We start from the raw sequence: 21290 nt of genomic DNA, 5'->3' as shown, positions 1-21290 counted from the left end.
CGGAAAGCGTGGAATTTCTTGTACAAGTCATCGTTAAATACACATTTGTGCTTCGGTACGTTGCAGCTGACTGACTGTTTGTGTCTCGCTCCTTCTGAGTGCAGAGAGACACATGTACAGACCTGTTTGGTCACACTACACACAGCAACCTACATTCGGTTTGTCCATTAAAATGAATGTAATCGATGAAATTCTTAATGATCAATTATCGATTAATCGACTAATCATGCCCATCCCTAGTTCTGAACCCATTTATGGATTTATACTATACATAAAAAAACCACAGAGAACAGCGGCTCCATCCCAGCTCTGACTTGTCCAGACTTGTGTTGTGTCCTTGGGCAAGACACTTCCCACTTGCCTGCTGTCTGTCAGTGGTCGGTGGTGGGCACAGATTGGCGTCATCTGGGCCGTTTGATGAGAGTTGAAGTCGTTTGTTTGTATAAGCGTGCGTGTTTGCTCTCTCAGATCCCTCACTACTCCCTGACGGTGCTGGCTGCAGATGAAGGTTCTCCTCCGCTCTCCTCCGCGCTCCTCGTCACCGTCTCTGTGTCCGACGTCAACGACAACCCCCCGCTGTTCAGCTCCGTCAACTACAACCTCTCTGTGCAGGTAATACACATAGTACTGCTACTACTACTACTTCTACTACTGCTACTACTGCTACTACTACTACTACTACTACTACTGCTACTACTGTTACTACTGTTCAGCTCCGTCAACTACATCCTCACTGTGCTGGTAATACACATAGTACTGCTACTACTACTACTTCTACTACTGCTACTACTTCTACTACTGCTACTACTTCTATTACTTCTACTACTGTTCAGCTCCGTCAACTACAACCTCTCTGTGCAGGTAATACACATAGTACTGCTACTACTACCACTACTACCACTACCGCTACTACTACTACTACTACCACTACCACTACTACTACTACTACTACTACCACTACTACTACTACTACTTACTATTACTACTACTACCACTAACTAACTACACTACTAAATACTGCTACTACTACTACTCTACTACTGCTACTACCACTACTACTACTACTACTACTACCTACTACTACTACTACTACACTACTACTACTACACTACTACTACCTACTAACTAACTACTACTACTAAATACTGCTGCTACTATTACTGCTACTGCTGCTACTACCACTACTACTACCACTACTACTACTGCTACTACCACTGCTACTATCACTACTACTACTACTGCTACTACCACTACTACGACTACGACCACCACCACCACTACTACTACCACTACTACCACCACTACTACTACCACTACTACCTCCACTACTACTACCACTAACTACTACTACTGCTACTGCTGCTGCTACTACCACTACTACTACCGCTACTACCACTACTACTTCCACTACTACTACCGCTACTACCACTACTACTTCCACTACTGCCACTACTACTATCACTACTACTATCATTACTACTACTACTACCACTACTATTACCGCTGCTGCCGCTGCTGTACTACTACTACTACTACTACTACTACTACTATTACTAAAACTACTACTACAGTGTTCTATATTTTATAAAGGAATTTTTAACAGTTTGATTGAAAATATTTCTGGAGTTGTGTTTTTTGTCTCTTGATCCACTTTAAAACTCAGACGCTCACACTTTTTGCCGTCGTCATCATCTGCTCTCTGATAATACACTGTGGGACACAAGCGCCAACTATTTTTAGCCCGACTGAAACTGCTTTGTGCCTCTGTTTTTGCTCCTTTTTCCCATTATTTTCTGTGGAAGACTAAGAAACACTTCATGTTTGTAGCACATTTTACAAACAAAGACCATTTCCAAACTCAACATAGTGAAATAACTTGAACTATTTAATTGAACTATTTGGACTATTTGGAGTTGGGTTTTGTTTCATTCACACATGTTTAACACACAAACCCTGCACATTTAGGCTGAGTTCTTCAAACAGAAAACACCCCTGCACCTTGTGATGTCATGTGGTAATACGAGAAGTGCTCCACTGTGTTTTTAAACTCCATACACCTTAACTAGAATCATTTGGATAATTTCAGCTCTGGAATTGCAAATCTCTACTAAACTAAAGGTAAAAGGAGATGTTCACTTGAAAACTACCACTATTGAGATTTTTTTAGAGGACCATCTGAGACAAAATATACAGTGCAGGGAAATGGTGGAAAGCCATAGACATATTTTCTGGACATGTTCACCTTTTTCTGTACCATTTTTGGTTCTAAAGTTCCATACGTTTTAAACAGACCATGTATGAAACATGGAACAAAAATTATTTCCCAAATTTCAAAGACCTGAAAATCATGTCAATAAATGGATGTATTTCATCATATCTTGTGTTATTCCATCTTTGAACTGTTGATGAAGGTACATGATTTTTTTTTTTAAACTGTATTTAAAATTATAAAAATTTGCTTTTTTGATATATTTTATATATAGGACTGATATATTTTATAGAAATAGTTTCCTTTCATTTTGAAGTAATATTAAAGTATTCGAAAGAAAAAAGATGACAAATTATGCAAAATCATGCACCTTCTACTTGCTTGCACAATTTTCCCTCCGTTACCATGACCTTTCTTATTAAAAAAATCTCATTACTCAAAAAGTAAGAGGTTTTCAACCTCATCTTGTACCATATGGTAGAAAACTATATGAAGCAAATATTCAAACCAGTTTGTTAAGGATATGTAAGTGAGAACCAAGAGTTATCACTGTTTGGATTTATTGCCCAAAAAGTGCTGCATATTTCATTCCCTCCGTTACCGACATGAGTTTTTTAAATTTTTTATCAACAACTTGAAAGAATATCACAGGTTTAACTTGACCCTGTTGGAGTGTAACTCTTTCCTACATTCTGATACTTTACTTATTTCAATAGTCCCTCTAGTTTCTGAATAAGAGACATTTGAATGTAAAAAATCTGCCCCTGTTTCCCTCCGTTACCACTTGACCTGACCCATATAATAATGCAGAATTACTCAAACATGTGTGAATGAAACAAAACACAACTCCAGCTCTGTTTTTGAGTAGCAACAACTTTATAACATGACTTAATGCTCACAAGAGTTGATTTTGTGTAATATAGGACCTTTAACTTAATTAAAACAGTTGAACTAGTTTAATAATATCTATTAAAGTTTACTGGCTTCAAAATCCCCAAAAAACACTGCACAACTTTAAAAATACATGTTCCCCCCCAAAGGAGCGTCCATTTGTCCAAACATTAAACTTTCCATTGAGTGGTTTAGACCCTGAGGACGACACAGACGGCTCGGGGAGAGGAGGCTCTGTCCTGGGCGCAGTTTGGAACCACTCCACTCACAAACAACCAGATGTTTTAGAAATATAAGTGCAAATGTTTGAACGAAATAAAACTTGGGTCCCAAACAAATCTGTGAGTTAAGTAAAAGGCGAAAGAAACGAATGAAGTGCGAAACAATGAAGCGTGCTTATCAGAAAATGCACACGGCCTCAAGGGGGCAGCACTGGTGATGTCTGGGTGTTATTTTTACCTCATGGATGTGGCTCAGAGAAGATTTTACATGCTGGTGTTTAGGCCTGGGTCAAAGAAATAGTCCTGGTTTAGTCCTAGGTTTGGTTCTGGTTTAGCTCAAGTACAGTTCTGGTTTAGCCCTGGTTCAGTCCAAGTTTGGTCCTGGTTTTGTGCTGGTTTAGTCCAGGTTTAGTTTGGGTTTAATCGTAATTTAGTCATGGTTTGGTTCTGTTTAGTCCTGGTTTATTTTTGGTTTAGTCCTGGTTTAGTCCTGGTTTAGTCCTTGTTTATTCTTGGTTTAGTTCTGGTTTAGTCCTGGTTTAGTCCTGGTTTAGTTCTGGTTTAGTTCTGGTTTAGTCTTGGTTTAGTCCTGGTTTAGTCCTTGTTTAGTCCTTGTTTAGTCCTTGTTTAGTCCTGGTTCAGTCCTGGTTTAGTCCTGGTTTAGTCTTGGTTTAGTCTTGGGTTAGTTTTGGTTTAGTCCTGGTTTAGTCCTGGTTTAGTTCTGGTTTAGTCCTGGTTTAGTTCTGGTTTAGTCCTGGTTTAGTCCTGGTTTAGTTCTGGTTTAGTCTTGGTTTAGTCTTGGGTTAGTTCTGGTTTAGTCCTGGTTTAGTCCTGGTTTAGTCTTGGTTTAGTTCTGGTTTAGTTCTCATTTAGTCCTGGTTTAGTCTTGGTTTAGTTCTCGTTTAGTCCTGGTTTAGTCCTGGTTTAGTCCTGGTTTAGTTCTGGTTTAGTCCTGGTTTAGTCCTGGTTTAGTCCTGGTTTAGTCCTGGTTTAGTCTTGGTTTAGTCCTAGTTTAGTCCTGGTTTAGTCCTGGTTTAGTTCTCGTTTAGTCCTGGTTTAGTCCTGGTGCTTTGGTCATGCAACTGCATTCACACACAGCACACCTTAACTAAAATTGGAACTAAACCAGGACTAATTTTGCACCCAAACCAGGACTAAATTAGGACCATTAATCTGGTTTAATAGGGCAAAAAATGTGTGAACTTTCATTTTTCTGCAATGCAATTTTGTCAAGATAAATAATAGGATTCTGTTCAAAGTTGACATTTTAAACACTGACCAAAAGACTGAAATCTGAAGTGACAAACTCATACAAGAATCACATTTCAGAACAAATCTAAACTACTTTGCAGTTTTTATGCAGAATAAGAACAGAGATTTTGTTGTTTATGGAGGAAATAATGGAACTTAAAAAACTGGAGCATTTGTGATTTGTTAATTGCGTCTATTCGGTACTGATATAATACGTCTTAGTTAGTCCTGGTGTTTTAGTTCTAGTTTTACAAACCCAAAACTTGTCTCATGAACTTTTGCCTTTTAATTATCCATAGTTGGGTTTATTTCAGGCAGAGTTGCTCGTGCAGGTCCGCCTATTTCCACTGTGAGAAAAACAACAGAAGACAGGCTTGATTTGCATTCATGTGAAGCAGTGAGCGCTCTCCAGTCACCACAGGTTCGTTAGCCTCTCGTTAGCAGCAAAAAATGGAGAGGGGTTCGCAAAATGACTCTGGGCAATTTACAAAAAGTCTTGTGATGATTTTTGCTCTACTGGACGAGGTCTGTCTGTGTTTTTGTAACGTTAATCAGGCCCAGGAGAGGTGACGCTTGTTCTTGTTAAAGTTATAAGGAGTTATATAGAAACATAGGCTACGTTCAGACTGCAGCCTGAAGGGACCCAAATCCGATTTTTTGGCCCCTATGTGACTTCTTTTAATGACAGTCTGAACAACACTCAAATGTGACCCAGGACACTTGGATATGTGCTCCTGAAACCAATACATATCTGATCTTTTGACATGTGACTTCAGTGTGAACGGCCAAAGCGCATTCATCCACCTACATGTTATCAACAAGACACAAACGTCACTATTCTGCGCTGAAGTAGGTGAAAATTATTAATGAACTCTGTGTCACTGAAGTGAAGCACATCACCACTCACCACTCTTGGCTCCATCTCCACATCCACATGTTCCTTTCTACGGACGTCGCTGCCGCTGTCCCACAAAACACCACGGCCAAAAACCTCGTCCTTCTCCTTCTCAATCTCCTCCTTAAAACAAGTAAGTTGTTCATGTTCTGGCTCCGGTACAAGAGGAACTTTAAAATCTCCAGGTGCTCAATGCTGCGTCAATGTTTGAACAACTTCCGTAAACACAGAGCACGCTCGCTGCGGTTGCGGTCATCGTGTCTCCAGTGCACATGCGGGACACTTTTGGGGCATTTAATGTTCACACTGGAGTCACATACAAGTCACATTTAATTGGAAATGTGAACGACCTCGCAAAAAAATCGGAATTGAGCATTAAGCCCTGCAGTCTGAATGTAGCTATAGTTAGGTTTGAGCTGCTCTTAGGAACTATATTAGTTTATTAAAGTGCATTTGATAGATTTTCATGTTTTTGTTTTATTTGCTTAGTTTGGTGAGATAGTTAAGTGGCCATTTGTTGAGAAGAAATCTTAAAAAAAAAAAAATGATAGAAGAAGTAGCAGTGAATTCTACTGATGTCATCAACTTCCATCTAAAAAGCAGGGGTAATTTACAAGCATGGAAGACTATCAGTAGCCTGATTCATCACTGATTCACTTCGTGGAAACTGTCTGACCTCGTAGCATTAGCATTTGTTTGCTCGACAGTAGGCGGGTACTTTTTTATTTAACCAATCCCTATTAAGCTTTTTCCAAATCCTGTAGGAAGAAGGGTAATAACATCTTTCTCCTTGATAAAATTCATCAGACATTCTCTTTGCATAATGCATTTTCCTCTTTCTGTTTCTTACATGGAGTCAGGAGTGTTCGATTCTGGCTCCAGTTCAGTTTTTATTGACAAAACTGCTGCTGTGAGCCTTGTCATTTTGGTCTTAAAATGTTCATATTAACCCGCTCTGCATGATCCTTATGCTTTTACTTTAACATTTTGTCTGTGATTCTATTGTTATTCCTAAATTGGCTGCAAATTCACTCCTTGAAACCGCTATCCTCGTCAGCGTCATTTGACCGGAGCCAAACGCTACGGGTGACGTCTGCGCTCTGTCCCTTCTTTCTGAATTAAAATGTAAATATGCCTAATCCCATTGAACCATCCCCCAACACTGGACCGGGCTGCTCTAAAATCCATCCATTTAAATTCAACTCACCTCACTCTCCTCTTCTCGCTGTGTGTTTGATCATGCATGGACTAATTGAATTTTGAGAGACCGTTTTCAAATCACATCTTTGGACATCCTTGTGAACCGTTTTATCCTCACCTACCTGTTCAGTTTCTTCACTTACTTTGAACTTAAAATATGCAAAATGTTTCAACTTGCTGGAGGAAGTGCCATCCATCAACCCACTAAAGAGTTAACCACCTTATTTAGCGCAGAACCTGGAAACGATTTGTCAAACTTTTCAATATCGCCTCTAATTCCAAGTTGGCTGGTCGGTTGGAGGCTAAATCCAATCAAACAATTAGCCCTCGCAGCTAACACGTGTAGTGGCGCAGGATAGCAATTTCGGGATTCCAGGACCTTTGGCGCGTTTAAAGAAAAGAGAGCGAGCGGGTTTGTGGTCAGAAATAGCCTTGGAACGGCAGCTAATGGAAGAAAAGTTTAATTAAATTGAGCATATGAGCGAAAGAGAAATAAGAGGACGGGAGATGGCACTTTGGTGGACGTCACAGGATTGTGCCTTTGGTAATTGCTCGGTTCTTGTCAGGTTTGATTAGATTGATCAGTTTAGACAAGGGAAAGGGGAAAGGAGACGCTGTTTTGTAGTGTAGTATTTGTCTTGGGTGAAACAAAAATTAGTTGTAAATATACGTACAAAAACAGAATTAACTTTTGCTGGTTGGGGGTCCGTCACCTTTTGTTTCTATGGAAATGTCATTACTCTGTCTGGAAAGTTCCATAGTATGACCTTAAACAGCTCTACCTTACATTGAGTGTGTATACATGCACATCAGTATCCCGGTTATTAGCCATATCCCGGTTCTGTCAGTATTTGGGATACTGCGTATACATGGGCGCTGAGAAACAGGGACACTCATATGAATGAATGAATGTTTATTCTGACAGTAATACATAGAACATAAATTTAAATAAATTTAACAACGTAAATACGTAGATATAACACAAAAAGTAACTATTTCTATTCTATAATAACAGGCAAAATAAATGTTACGCCGAATTTTCCTTGTGTCCGAAAAAGGAGTGGGAGGAAGTAAATACTTATTTAACCCCACCCCTTTTTTCTATAGTCCCAAATTAACAAAGAACATATATAGACTTCTCATTTCCTGTACAATATAAGCAATAATTGCACAGTGCCTGCATTGCATTACAAATCTAACAAACAACAACAAATATATATATATATTATGTACACATATATAATATATACATACCTAAATACATATTATATACACATATACATACCCGTGCATACCTATACACACACACATATTATATATATATAATATGTCAGGGGCCGAAGGGGGTCCGGTTTGGGGACCACAGGATTTCATCTCTGCTGTTTGCGGACGATGTTGTTCTGTTGGCTTCATCGAGCCAGGACCTGCAGTGTGCACTGGGGCGGTTTGCAGCCGAGTGTGAAGCGGCTGGGATGAAGATCAGCTCTTCCAAGTCCGAGGCCATGGTTCTCGACCGGAAAAAGGTGGCTTGCCCTCTCCGGGTGGGTGGAGAGTCTGCCTCAAGTGGAGGAGTTCAAGTATCTCGGGGTCTTGTTCACGAGTGAGGGAAGGACGGAACGTGAGATTGACAGGCGGATCGGTGCAGCTTCGGCAGTGATGCAGTCGCTGTATCGGACCGTTGTGGTGAAGAGGAGCTGAGTCGAAAGGCGAAGCTCTCGATTTACCGGTCAGTCTTCGTTCCTACTCTCACCTCTGGTCATGAGCTCTGGGTAATGACCGAAAGGACGAGATCGCGGATACAAGCGCTCGAAATGAGTTTCCTCCGCAGGGTGGCTGGGCGCTCCCTTAGAGATAGGGTGAGGAGCTCAGTCACACGGGAGGAGCTCGGAGTAGAGCCGCTGCTCCTCCACGTCGAGAGGAGCCAGTTGAGGTGGCTCGGGCATCTGTTCCGGATGCCTCCTGGGCGCCTCCCTCGGGAGGTGTTCCAGGCATGTCCCGCCGGGAGGAGGCCCCGGGGAAGACCCAGGACACGCTGGAGGGACTATGTCTCTCGGCTGGCCTGGGAACACCTCGGGGTCCCCCCGGAGGAGCTGGAGGACGTGTCTGGGGTGAAGGAAGTCTGGGAGTCCCTGCTTAGGCTGCTCCCCCCGCGACCCGGCCCCGGATAAGCGGACGAAAATGGATGGATGGATGGATGGATATTGGAATATACCAGCTACAGTATCCCGGTTTGTAATAACCTGGATACTGAAACTGGGGTACTGCGTTTATATGCACCATGAAGAAACCGGGATACTCAAAAAACCCGATCATAACCGGGATACTGATGTGCATGTATACACAATCATTTATTCAATTACATGTGGTTTTGTAGCTCAAAAATACCTAGAAAAATGGGCATTCTGACTGTGAGTGAGGTCGTCCTAGCCTGATTCATCAGCTGATTCATCACTTCGTAGAAACCATCTTTAGGTTTTTGTCTGTCTTACCTTGAGAGTTGTGGATATATTCTTCATGGACAGAATATGTCTTTTGTGAACCTTGTTGGTTGAAGATTGGTTGACGGGGCAGATTTATGAAGCTGGCAAAACATTTCCACAGACATTTTGCTGTAGAAAACCATTAACCTGAAGTCGCACAAACCTGCAGCGGGGCACTTCCAGCTGTTGTAAAAGTGGTCTGTTGTAGCACGACCCAGCAAAACCCCACAGAGACGTCATTAGGGCTGAAATGGTCACGTGGACTGTTCTGGCCACTGTTCTCCTGACATGTCGTAGCTTTCGATTGTTGCCTCCAGTTTACGTCTAATGGTAATACCTGTTGTGTCCACAGGAGGGCGAGGCGGTGGGCAGCACTCTCCTTCAGCTCGTGGTCTCGGACAAAGACACGCCCAAAAATGGACCTCCCTTCTCCTTCCACATCGTCAGCGGCAATGAGGACCGTCGTTTCCATGTCGACCAGGGCGGACTGCTGTCTCTGTCTGCCCCGCTGCGGAGGAAGAGCCGAGCCAGGCACCAGCTCAAGATACAGGTGAGGAGGAGGAGAGACAGGTGAGGAGGAGGAGGAGAGGAGGAGAGAGGGGTGAGGAAGAGGAGAGACAGGTGAGGAGGAAGAGAGACGGGTGAGGAGGAGGAGAGAAGGTGAGGAGGAGGAGAGACAGGTGAGGAGGAGGAGGAGAGAGGGGTGAGGAAGAGGAGAGACAGGTGAGGAGGAAGAGAGACGGGTGAGGAGGAGGAGAGAGAGGGTGAGGAGGAAGAGAGACGGGTGAGGAGGAGGAGAGAGGGGTGAGGAGAGGAGAGACGGTGAGGAGGAGGAGAAGACGGGTGAGGAGGAGAGAGTGAGAGAGGAGGAGAGAGGGAGGAGGAGAGACAGGTGAGGAGGAGGAGAGAGGGGTGAGGAGGAGGAGACAGGTGAGGAGGAGGAGGAGGGTGTGGAGGAAGAGAGAGGAGGAGAGACGGGTGAGGAGGAGGAGAGAGGGGGAGGAGGAGGAGAGTCGGGTGAGGAGGAGGAGAGAGGGTGAGGAGGAGGAGAGACGGAGAGGGTGAGGAGGAAGAGGAGAGACGGGTGAGGAGGAGGAGAGACGGGTGAGGAGGAGGAGAGACGGGTGAGGAGGAGGAGAGACGGGTGAGGAAGAGGAGAGACAGGGTGAGGGAGGAGAGACGGGTGAGGAGGAGGAGAGAGGGTGAGGAAGAGGAGAGACGGGTGAGGAGGAGGAGAGACGGGTGAGGAGGAGGAGAGACGGGTGAGGAGGAGGAGAGACGGGTGAGGAAGAGGAGAGACGGGTGAGGAGGAGGAGAGACAGGTGAGGAGGAGGAGAGACGGGTGAGGAGGAGGAGAGACGGGTGAGGAGGAGAGACGGGTGAGGAGGAGGAGAGACGGGGTGAGGAGGAGGAGAGACGGGTGAGGAGGAGGAGAGACGGGTGAGGAGGAGGAGAGACGGGTGAGGAGGAGGAGAGGACAGGAGGAGGAGAGACGGGTGAGGAGGAGAGACGGGAGAGGAGGAGAGAGACGAGGTGAGGAGAAGAGGAGAGACGGGTGAGGAGGAGGAGGAGAGACGGGTGAGGAGAGGAGGTGAGGAGGAGAGACGGGTGAGGAGGAGGAGAGACGGGTGAGAGAAGGAGGAGAGACAGGTGAGGAGGAGGAGAGAGGTGAGGAGGAGGAGAGACGGGTGAGGAGGAGGAGAGACGAGTGAGGAGGAGGAGAGACGGGTGAGAGAGGAGGAGAGACGAGGTAGAGGAGAGGAGAGAGGGTGAGGAAGAGGAGAGACGGGTGAGGAAGAGGAGAGACAGGTGAGGAGAAGAGGCAGGAAGAGGGATTGATACAGCAGTGACATCATGCTGGGGGGTTCTGCATGCATGTCTATGGTGGACAGCTGTTACCATAGTGACACAATGCACATATTAGCAAACACTACCAGATAAGTTTTAAGACTGTCTGAAAACTGATCAATGCAAAAAAATACTGCATTTGCACCAGTATTCATTTTAGCTGCTGCGTCATTATCGATCAGGGCATGTGTTTAATATTAAACTGGGCCTAGTGTCATGTATAAACATAGCTCCTCTGTTATTGTACATTCAATACGATTCCATCAAATTCACTTAACAAGTCCAGGCTGAAGCTCAATTTACTGTCCAGTGTCAAATCATCAAGAATCGCGTGGAACAGTGGATAACTTATACCATCTTCGTAATATTTAAAGGAGAAAACAAACAAATGTCTACTCTGAAAATTCAAAATAGTTGGTGAATTACCATATTTTCCGCACTATAGGGACTCTGGATTATAAGGCGTCATTAAATGGTCTATTTTCAAACTTTTTTCACAAATAAACCACACTGAACTTTAAACGAAACACAACAGTTGGATGTGCAGTGTTGGGAAGGTGACTTTTAAAATGTATTCCCCTACAGATTACAGATTACATACACCAAAATGTAGTTTGCAACATAATCCATTAAATTACTTAACGTGAGTAACGTAACCTGAATACTCTGGATTACTTGATTTGCTGTAGAGCAGTAAAGACTAGGATATCTTCACATAAGATGTTTTGTCTGATAAAAGAAAAGAAAAAGCCCAGATTAAAAAATATTATTGATAGAAGAGAAGGAGGAGGAGACACGGTCCATACAGCATGGTTTAGTTCTGTTAAATCCTGTTAAATCTTAGTTTAGTCCTGATTTAGTCCTATTTTATTCCTATTTTAGTCCTGGTTTAGTTCTGGTTTTAGTCCTGGTTTAGTCCTGATTTAGTCCTATTTTAGTCTTTCTTTGGTTTTGGTTTTAGTCCTGGTTTAGTTCTGTTTTAGTCCTGTTTTAGTCCTGATTTAGTCCTGGTTTAGTCCTGGTTTGAGTGGAATTACTGAAAAAAAAAAAAAGGGATATTGCCCAAAATGTGAAAACAGGAAAATATTGCTGTGTAATCCGTTTATTTCAACCAAGTAACTGTAATCCAATTACCACTCAGAAAACTCTGAAACAGTAACTATAACTGAATACAGTACAGTATTTTGTACAATGATTACATAACTCCGGTACATGTAATCTGTTACTCCCCAACACTGTCAATGGGTGAGTGGTTTTGTTTGTTTGCAGCGTTCACAGTGACTCTGGGCTTTGTTCAGTTGTGGCGTGTAGGGAGGGTGCTGTCTGGGACCAACGGATTGTCGTGTTCGCAGTGACTCAGTTGTTCAGTTTTGTCTAGAAGTGGCACATTGCACTCGCTTTTTCGGTTCGTTCCTCCGTTCCGTTCCTCGTCGGCGTGGAGTGATGAGTGTGTCTGTGGGTCGCTGTCTGCTCCGTGTGTGTTTGCGGCTTTGTAGTTCACTGAAGTCGTGCTGGGACACCCGAGTGGATTCGTGTGTAGGGCGCTCTGGATTGCGGGGGGGCGCGGTCATTTTTTATGGGGTTAGAGACTTAAAGGCGTAAAAGCGTAAAATATCCCGGAAAATACGGTATACTTGCTGTCAGTCTGAAAACAATATTAGATACTTGTGCCAAAATGATTCAACACATGGACATTAAACGCCTCTTTAGCCTTGGCTGATGGACTGCTGAGGATGCAGGTTGCCGTGGATACCTCTTTCCAGAATGTTCCCTTATATTTTCCTTCACATATTAGCTCCATGCTCTGTCATATGAGAAAGGGCTGAGGCTGCAGCCCTGCTCCTGTGGGACTGCAGTCTGTGAAACCTCTTTAAAATCTGCTTACGTTCACTTGGAGACAAAAATACTCCATAAGCCTTTTCACTCTGCTCCCACATGTCATTAAAGATTGACTGTGTAACTTTTCAAGCTCGTGTTCGTGGAGGTGAGATTGCTCTGTCCGGGATATTTTACAGTCCGGCGTTAAACCTACCCATCTCCGTGGATACAAGCACCACCGGGGAAAAGTTATAGGTCAGATCTCTGGAGAGGCGACCCCATTTACACCTGTTCAGACCTGTTATAGGCGTTTTTGTGATTAAGGTCTCGTGTGGGACTGGTTTGGACCTGGTTTAGTCCTGGTTTAGTCCTGGTTTAGTCCTGTTTTAGAACTGGTTTAGTCTTGGTTCAGTCCTGGTTTAGACCTGGTTTAGACCTGTTTTAGAACTAGTTTAGTCCTGGTTTAGAGCTGTTTTAGTCCTGGTTTAGTCCTGGTTTAGACCTGGTTTAGTCCTGGTTTAGACGTATTTAGACCTGGTTCGTCCTTTGTGTAGTCCTTGTTTTCTACTTATTTACAGTACTTCTGGTTTAGATCCTGATTTAGACCTCCTATAACCCAAGTCCTTATTTAGACCTGATTAAGTCCTGCTCTAGTCCTGGTTTAAACCTGCATTAGTCCTGTTTGGTCCTAATTTAGACCTGCTTTCGTCGTGGTTCAATCCTGGTTTAGTCCTGGTTTAGCCCTCGTTTCGGTTTGGCTCAGTGCTGATTTAGTCTTGGTTTTGGTGTAGTCCTGGTTCAGTCCTGGTTTAGTCCTAGCTTAGTCCTGGTGTAGTCCTGTTTTAATCCTGATTTAGTCCCGATTTAGACTTGCTTTAGTCCTGGTTAAATCCTGGTTTAATCCTGGTTTAGCCCTGGTTTAGGTCTGGTTCAGTGCTGATTTAGTCTTGGTTTAGTCCTGCCTTAGACCAGCTTTAGTCCTGGTTCACTTCTGGTTTAGTCCTGGTTTAAACCTGCTTTATTTCTCTTTAACCCTGGTTTTGTCTTCAGTCCTTTGTTACATTACTTCTGGTTTAGACACAATTATAAATAGCATCTTCAAGTCCCTATTTAGACTCTGTTAAATCCTGGTTTAGTCTTGGTGTAGTTCTGGTTTAGTCCCAGTTTAATCCTGTTTAGTCCTGGTTTAGTGGTGGTTCCGTCGTGGTTTAGTCCTGCTTTAACCCCGTCATTCCAATCGTATCATATTCGTATCAGATCCGTGCAGAAGTGTCTGTGTTTCTGAAGACGGTGCATGTTCTGAGCAGAGCTGAATCCGCACTTCTCTCTTTACATACTCCACTAATGTTTCTGCGAATTTAAACTCGCTGAGGTTAATATTTTAAGCAAATCGGACGTCGCCTCTTTTCTAACAAATGCATACAAATCCCTTCATATAATGTGCTCTGGGACTCTGCGGTGAGATGCAGAATGAATATACATGATTACTTAAACAGATTAGTCAAACAGAACTAATTCTATTTGTTTTAATTAAGGAAAAGTAATCCGTTTTCTCGTTAAAATGCATCGTTTGTAAAGCTGGCTCGGTCACGGATCTTGTGTTAAAATGATGACTAAAAAGAAAGATGGTCTCAAAATTCCTCCATAAAAAATACAAAAAATATAGTATAGCAGTAACATAGTAGTAGTAGTAGCAGCAGAAGTAACAAAACTAAAATGTGCTAGTAATTTTGTATGTAGAGTTCAAGCAGTGTAGTACATTGTAGTACTACATAGTCATAACAGTAGACGTATTATTAGTAGTTGTAGTAGTCATGTCAGAAATATATGAATATCAATTATAGACCAGTGTTGGGGGAAGGTGACTTTTAAAATGTATTCCCCTACAGATTACAGATTACATACCCCAAAATGTAGTTTGTAACAGAATCTATTAAATTACTTAAAGTGAGTAACGTAATCTGAATACTTTGGATTACTTGATATTGTCATGTTTTTAAAACTACAGGAATGTAGCAACAACATCCTGAAAATTCATGTTTGTTCTCTTCAAATTGGCCCTGGTTCAGTCCTGGTTTAGACCTGATTTAGATCTGGTTTAGACCTGGTTTAGTCATTGTTTTAGGTCTGGTTTAGTCCTGGTTTAGACCTGGTTTTAGTCCTGGTTTAGTCCTGGTTTAGTCCTGGTTTTAGTCCTGATTTAGTCCTGGTTTTAGTCCTGGTTTTAGTGCTGGTTTAGCCCAAAATGTGAAAACAGGAAAATACCGCTGTGTAATCCATTTATTTCAATGAAGTACACAATACAGAACACAATCCAATATACATCAATGTTCACACACACACACACACACACACACACACACACACTGACCCTGTACATGTTAATATTTATACCTATTGGTTTATAACAGGGGTGTCCAAATGTTTTTCATCAAGGGCCACATATCTAAACACAGACAAAGCAGAGGGCTGATCAAGGGCCGTAGACTGGAACTCAGTACAGTGAATAATTGAAATATGTGCACGTTTAACACTTTGGAATGAGCCATTAGCACATTAAATTAGCTTTATCAAAGTTTTTCAAAAAACTTGCAAAAAGATTTTCAAATTTCAAAATTTGTTTTCTGAGGGCCGCATTTGACCCACGGGCCGTAGTTTGGACATGCCTGGTTTATAATATACACTTAAATAGATAAGTATAATTGGAGGTTACAGTTAATCTGTAGGTTTGATGGGGTAATATGATTTATAGTATTTCTCTATGTTTCTCTATAATTTTAGTCTTATTTTTTTTTTTAAATGTGTAAATTGTTTTAGAGCCTTTTAAAGTTTCATCGAGACACATCGACTTTTCAGGCTGCTCCTCACAAGAGCTTTCTGAAAGAGTCTCGATCCTCTCAGACTGTCCTCACTCTCTCTGGGTTTGAACATCTCTTGGATACTCTGAGGGAGCAGATTATTATGTTGTAGTTTTTTATGTAGTTTATTTATAATAATATGTAGTTTTACTGTAGTGTCCAGTACTTTTTAGTTAAAATGTTTCATAAACATTAACAGTCGAAGCCTGCCGAGGTTTTGGAAGTAAATTTCCCGCTCATTATTTTCCGTAGACTTCAAATATAAACTAAAACCAGCTATGAAGCAGCTTACATCCATAATCTAGTTGTTGTTGTTTTTGTTGTTCTGTGTCCTAAAAGCTCACTGACTAAATATTTGAATAACTTGGCGATTTGTACATTTTCAGAAACAGATTGCAAATAAATATATAAATCTCAAAGTCACTGTTGACATCCACAAGATCTCACAAGATAAAACTGCCACGAGAACGTGTACACATGATGAAAATGATCTTGTGAGATTTCGTTTGTGTGTTTGAGTTTACATTTGGATTGGACATAAAAGGGTTACGTGTTCATGAGTTACATCTTTTACAGTTCTGAAAAGCAGCACTAGACAACAAAAATATGTTGTCTAACCCACTTCCTGGACATGACAGTGTGATTGGTCCTCTGTCCTCCTATTGTCTCCCTGCAGTGAGGAACCTTGGGGTCATTGTGGACTCTGTGTTCAGACTTGACAAGCACATTAGGTCTGTGATGAAGCCCAGAAAAAGCTTAGAAAAAGCTATCCATGTGTTTGTTACACTGTGCCTGGACTATTGTAATTCTTTGTATGTCGGGTTGGCCCAGGGCTCCCTGCTGCGCTTACAACACGTCCAGAACACTGCAGCTCGTCTGCTGATAAATACTAACAAACGAGAACACATCACACCTGTGCTGTGCGACCAGCACTGGCTCCCTGTTTTATATCAGGTGCAATTTAAAATGTTATTGATTGTGTTCAGATGTTTACACTCCAGTCTATTTGAGGGTGACAGAGACAGAACTGTGGAAGAACCGTCCTCTTCCTGTCAGATCCTCTCAGTCTGTAACGCAGTTTAAGACTAGACTGAAAACTCACCTCTTCTCCCTGACATTTAGTACTATCCAGTCAGCTTTTTTTTTGGTGTTTTATTGTAGTTTTCACATGTGTTGTGTTATCTGTATATGTATCTGTTTCTTCTATGTTGTTGACTTGTATGTGAAGCACTTTGGTCAGCTGAAGTTGTTTTAAATGTGCTATATAAATAAACTTGAATTGAATGAAATCAGATAAATAAATAAAAAAGTGAGGCCAAAATTGGAAAGTGAATTGAGAAATGTATATATTTATAGGAATTATATTAAAATCTCGTTTTATCTTGTTCTCGTGGACTTAATCTCATATCTCAGCTCATCTTGTGGAAGCTAGTGACTAAAATGCACCTATAGACTTCCATCCATCCATCCATTTTCTTCCGCTTATCCGGGGCCGGGTCCTGAGGAAGACCTAGGACATGCTGGAGGGACTATGTCTCTCAACTGGCTTGGGAACGACTCAGGATCCCCCTGGAGGAGCTGGAGGACGTGTCTGCGGTGAAGGAAGTCTTGGAGTCCCTGCTCAGATTGCTGCCCCCGCGACCTATAGACAGTGTTGGGGAGTAACAGATTACATGTACCGGAGTTACATAATCAGAGTACAAATTATGAGCAACTGTATTCACTTACAGTTACTGTTTCAGTGAGTGGTAATTGGATTACAGTTACTTTGTTGAAATAAATGGATTACATGGCAGTATTTTCCTGTTTTTTTCCATGTATTTTGGGCTATATCCCTTTTTTTTCTCTCTCTGTAATTCCACGCATTGCCGGACACTAAACCAGATCTAAACCAGGTCCAAAAAAGGTCTAAACCAGGGCTAAACCAGGTCTAAACCAGGTCTAAACCAGGTCTAAACCAGGTCCAAATCAGGTCTAAACCTGGTCCAAACCAGGTCTAAACTAGGTCTAAACTAGGACTAAACCAGGACTAAACTAGGTCTAAAGTAGGACTAAACCAGGACTAAACCAGGACTAAAAACCAGGTCTAAACTATGTCTCAAACATATTGGGGACCCATGTCTAGGCTGGTCCAACGTTTCTTTGGCGCTTTTCAAGAGACTTCGACGGGAGTTTGATGCTTCGATGTGAACTCAGCATTACTTTTATTAACCCGTTGGCACATACTAACTGTTTAAACCTGATCATTTCTTACTCCAGGTGACGGACAGCGGCTTCCCTCCTCTCTCCTCCATCTGCGTCGTCAACATCAACGTCACGGAAACCAGCCGCTTCGCCCCCTCCGTCGTCCCGCTCGAAGTCTTCATCACCACATCAACCACCCAGTTCTCCAACCGCGCCATCGGCAAAATCCACGCCTCCGACCAGGACCTGCACGACACCCTGGTCTATAACATGGCCTCCCAAAACCCGCCAGAATCCAGGTTTTCAGTCGGACTTTCGGACGGCAAGATCTGGGCAGAGGACAACCTGAAAGAGGGCACCTACTCTCTCAATGTTAGCGTTTCCGATGGGAAGTTTGTCGTTTTTACCGGGGTCAGAGTTCACGTGTGGTCTGCTAATCAGAAAGCGCTGGACGGAGGGATGACGTTGCAGTTTTCAGGGATGGGGCCGGAGGAATTCATCGGAGATTATTGGAAAGGGGTGCAGAGGAGTTTGGGGTCAGAGCTCGGAGTGAGCAAACAGGAGCTACATCTGGTGAGTCTGCAGCAGAGACCAGAGTCCAAAATCCTGGAAGTTCTGATCGTCGTGAAACCCAAGACTGAACCGGCTCCTCCTCTGCCCGTCAACAAGCTGCAAGGTCAGATATAACATCATAAAATTCTTTTACATGTATCTCTATGGTGGAATGTTCAGCAGTTACCATGGTGACTCATTAGCAAACACTGTCAAAAAAGTTTTAATATCATCTAAAAACTCAAAAAATTGACTTAAACAGCACATTTTTCGGAATCTGATCAAATTGAGCGTTCATGGTCCTGTTTAGGAGTTTGATTTTCAACAAAAAGGTGAGAGAGACTAACTAACTAACAGTTTGTGACTGTAATGTTTTTTTGTAATTTGAGATGGACTTGTTTATATCCATGGCTTTCAGAATGACGGAAAATTAGAACCAATGCCATAGCGATTAACAATTCAAAACAAAAATCCTACCGTATTTTTTGTACTATAAGTCACTCCAGAGTATATGTGAAAAATCCCTCAGTCGTCTATATCCAGGTATAATCCATGGCAAAGAAGAATTTCAATTTGTCGACCTGACAAAAGCTGCTTCTTCAGTTCTGCTTCTTGAGTCCAGAACTGAAGAAGCAGCTTGGATGTGTTCTGAAACGTATTCGACCAAATAAACTTTTGTCCAGACGACAAATTGAAATTCTTTGCTCCAGAGTTTAAGTCGCACCAGCAAAACATGTGTAATGAAGAAGAAAAAACATATGTAAGTGTCACTAGACTATAAGTCACACTTTTGGGTTGAAATGTAATTTTATAAAATCAGAAACCAGGCACCAACATTTCATAACTATAGCATAAACAACATAAGGTAACAAGTTTACCAAACTCTCGATCTCACTCCAAATCACTAAATCCATTCAATTCTTCATCCTCCAGAGGTAAACAGAGCGTCGCTTCCTCTTCTGTGTAGCTGTCGTCAGACTCAGCATCAGTTCCAGTTAGAATTATTCCAGCCTTTTTGAATCCCGTGATCAGTGACTTCCAGGAAAGTTGCATGGTGCATCCTCCCGGTGTCACAAGTTTTTCACTCACTCCAAACTTTCTTTCTGCTGCTCGATTACCGTTTTCAGCTGCATATTTCTCTACTTGCAGTTTGTAATCTGCAAAATCTGATTTTCTTTTTAGGGGTATTTTTGTTTAGTCTTCTCAGTCGTCTTTATAAGTTTGTTAAAATTTTTATTTTTCAGGGGTACAGAAGTAATGGTGCAATTGACATAATACCAGACAGGACAGAGGCTCTTTTTGCAGGAGACATGTGGAGTAGAGTGAAGTGACAGTGGTACAGGAGGAACAGGAACAGCAGATACTCACACACAAGACTAGAGACTCTTACGGCTTCAGTGTGAACATTTTAATATATAAGTTGCACCGGAGTCTAAGTCACAGGAAACACCCAAACCATGAAAAAAGTGCAACTTATACTCCAAAAAATACAGTATATCGTACAACAGGAAGCTCAAATCCATCAATCTATCAAAAATCTTTAATAGCAGTCATGGGACATAAAATCTTCCCCGAAATAATACAAAAGCAAGGCAAAGGACGCCAGCCAGTATTCACGGTGTTACCATAAAATAATTAGTGTTTCGTCCCCATTGCCACTGCATCTGAAGCTAATTAGATTCTTTATTATTGCACAGGTGTCACCAGGACTGAACCCAATATTCCAATTACAACTAAACCACTTAACGGTATTTGCATATAGTAAATTGTACATCCAGGGACCCTAATCAAAAGCATTGTATTTTAATTATAGCGTGTAGTTCCGCGGCAGAAGCAGAGGTTGTAAAAGTCTTCCAGTCCAGCGTGGTGGTTTTCCTGAATCCGAAGGGAAATCAGTCACAATGCAATAAAGCCACTCAAACAGAAACAAGGCCAATTTATACGAACAGGGAACTATAATGAAGCCATGAAGGTTTGTCTCCCGCTGCAAAAGGCATCATAAAATAACATTCTATATGGACCAGAACAAGACAAAAAGTGTGCAAAAGATACACTGTAAAATCATAATAGGATAGTAGGAGTGAAGAAGGTTTTGCATGTTCTCCCCGTGTCTCCGGGCATGAACTACGGGTAAAATCATCTTCCAGCTAAGGTCGTCCTGACCAAGACAAATTTCCCTATGGAGACAATAACCGGTCAGATACTTGCAATTTCAATCATTTTTGGTTTAAAGGTTGTATAGAGGATTTTTAAAGTGAAATACATCGACAGTCCTTTTTCAAATGTTGTGCATGCGTGACACAACCTTCCTCCTCCACAGCTCCCTCAGTAGAAACACCTCCTCCTGCCTCTTTACTCTAGAAATCACACTTGTTTACATCCAGAAGTACTGTTAAAGTGACCTGTCTAGAAATAATTTAGCGACCGCCGCGTCAGTTTTTAGACCCTTTGTCTCTCTGGAAGGAATCTCCAAGAATCACCTCAGTTTGTCTTCGCTCCTTTTCCCCTTCTCTTCTTCTTTCAGCGACCTCAAAAACGGACTTTCTTTTGCGGCGAACTGGTCGTGGATTCTCGTCCGCCATCGCGACAAACTTTGTGCAGATTGCGAGGAAGCGACAGTTTGTAAAAGCCTCTAAGAACCGCTGCATAAACCACGTAATCCCCGCGCGCCGGCGAGTCAGTTACACTAGAAACGTAGGGAGTTTGATTGACAACCTAACAGCCAATAGAAAATGAGGTAGCCTTGTTGTCTATTGGCTGATGTTTAGCTGGCCTCACTACGTCCACAGTTGATAGATTTTCATTCTTTTTTTTTTTTGGTCATCATAATTACAAAGCTGCTGCGTCTCTGTAATGGTATTTTAAACTTTCATTGATAATTTG

General features: G+C 42.3%; 1 protein-coding gene across 1 annotated transcript in view; it reads left to right on the top strand.

Moving 5' to 3' along the window:
• Positions 1-21290, top strand: part of fat2 (FAT atypical cadherin 2) — a 230789-nt gene that overhangs the window by 155736 nt on the left and 53763 nt on the right. Inside the window, 3 exon segments of the mRNA XM_055158976.1 lie at positions 469-612; positions 9500-9697; positions 17931-18531. Coding sequence (XP_055014951.1) covers positions 469-612; positions 9500-9697; positions 17931-18531 — 943 coding nt within the window.

Source organism: Boleophthalmus pectinirostris, unplaced genomic scaffold (genome assembly GCF_026225935.1).
Source record: "Boleophthalmus pectinirostris isolate CB_2022bp ecotype Guang Dong unplaced genomic scaffold, ASM2622593v1 HiC_scaffold_23, whole genome shotgun sequence".
NCBI lineage: Eukaryota > Metazoa > Chordata > Actinopteri > Gobiiformes > Gobiidae > Boleophthalmus > Boleophthalmus pectinirostris.
The sequence above is the reverse complement of the archived record's forward strand: the minus strand, read 5'-3'. Positions and strand labels throughout refer to the sequence as shown.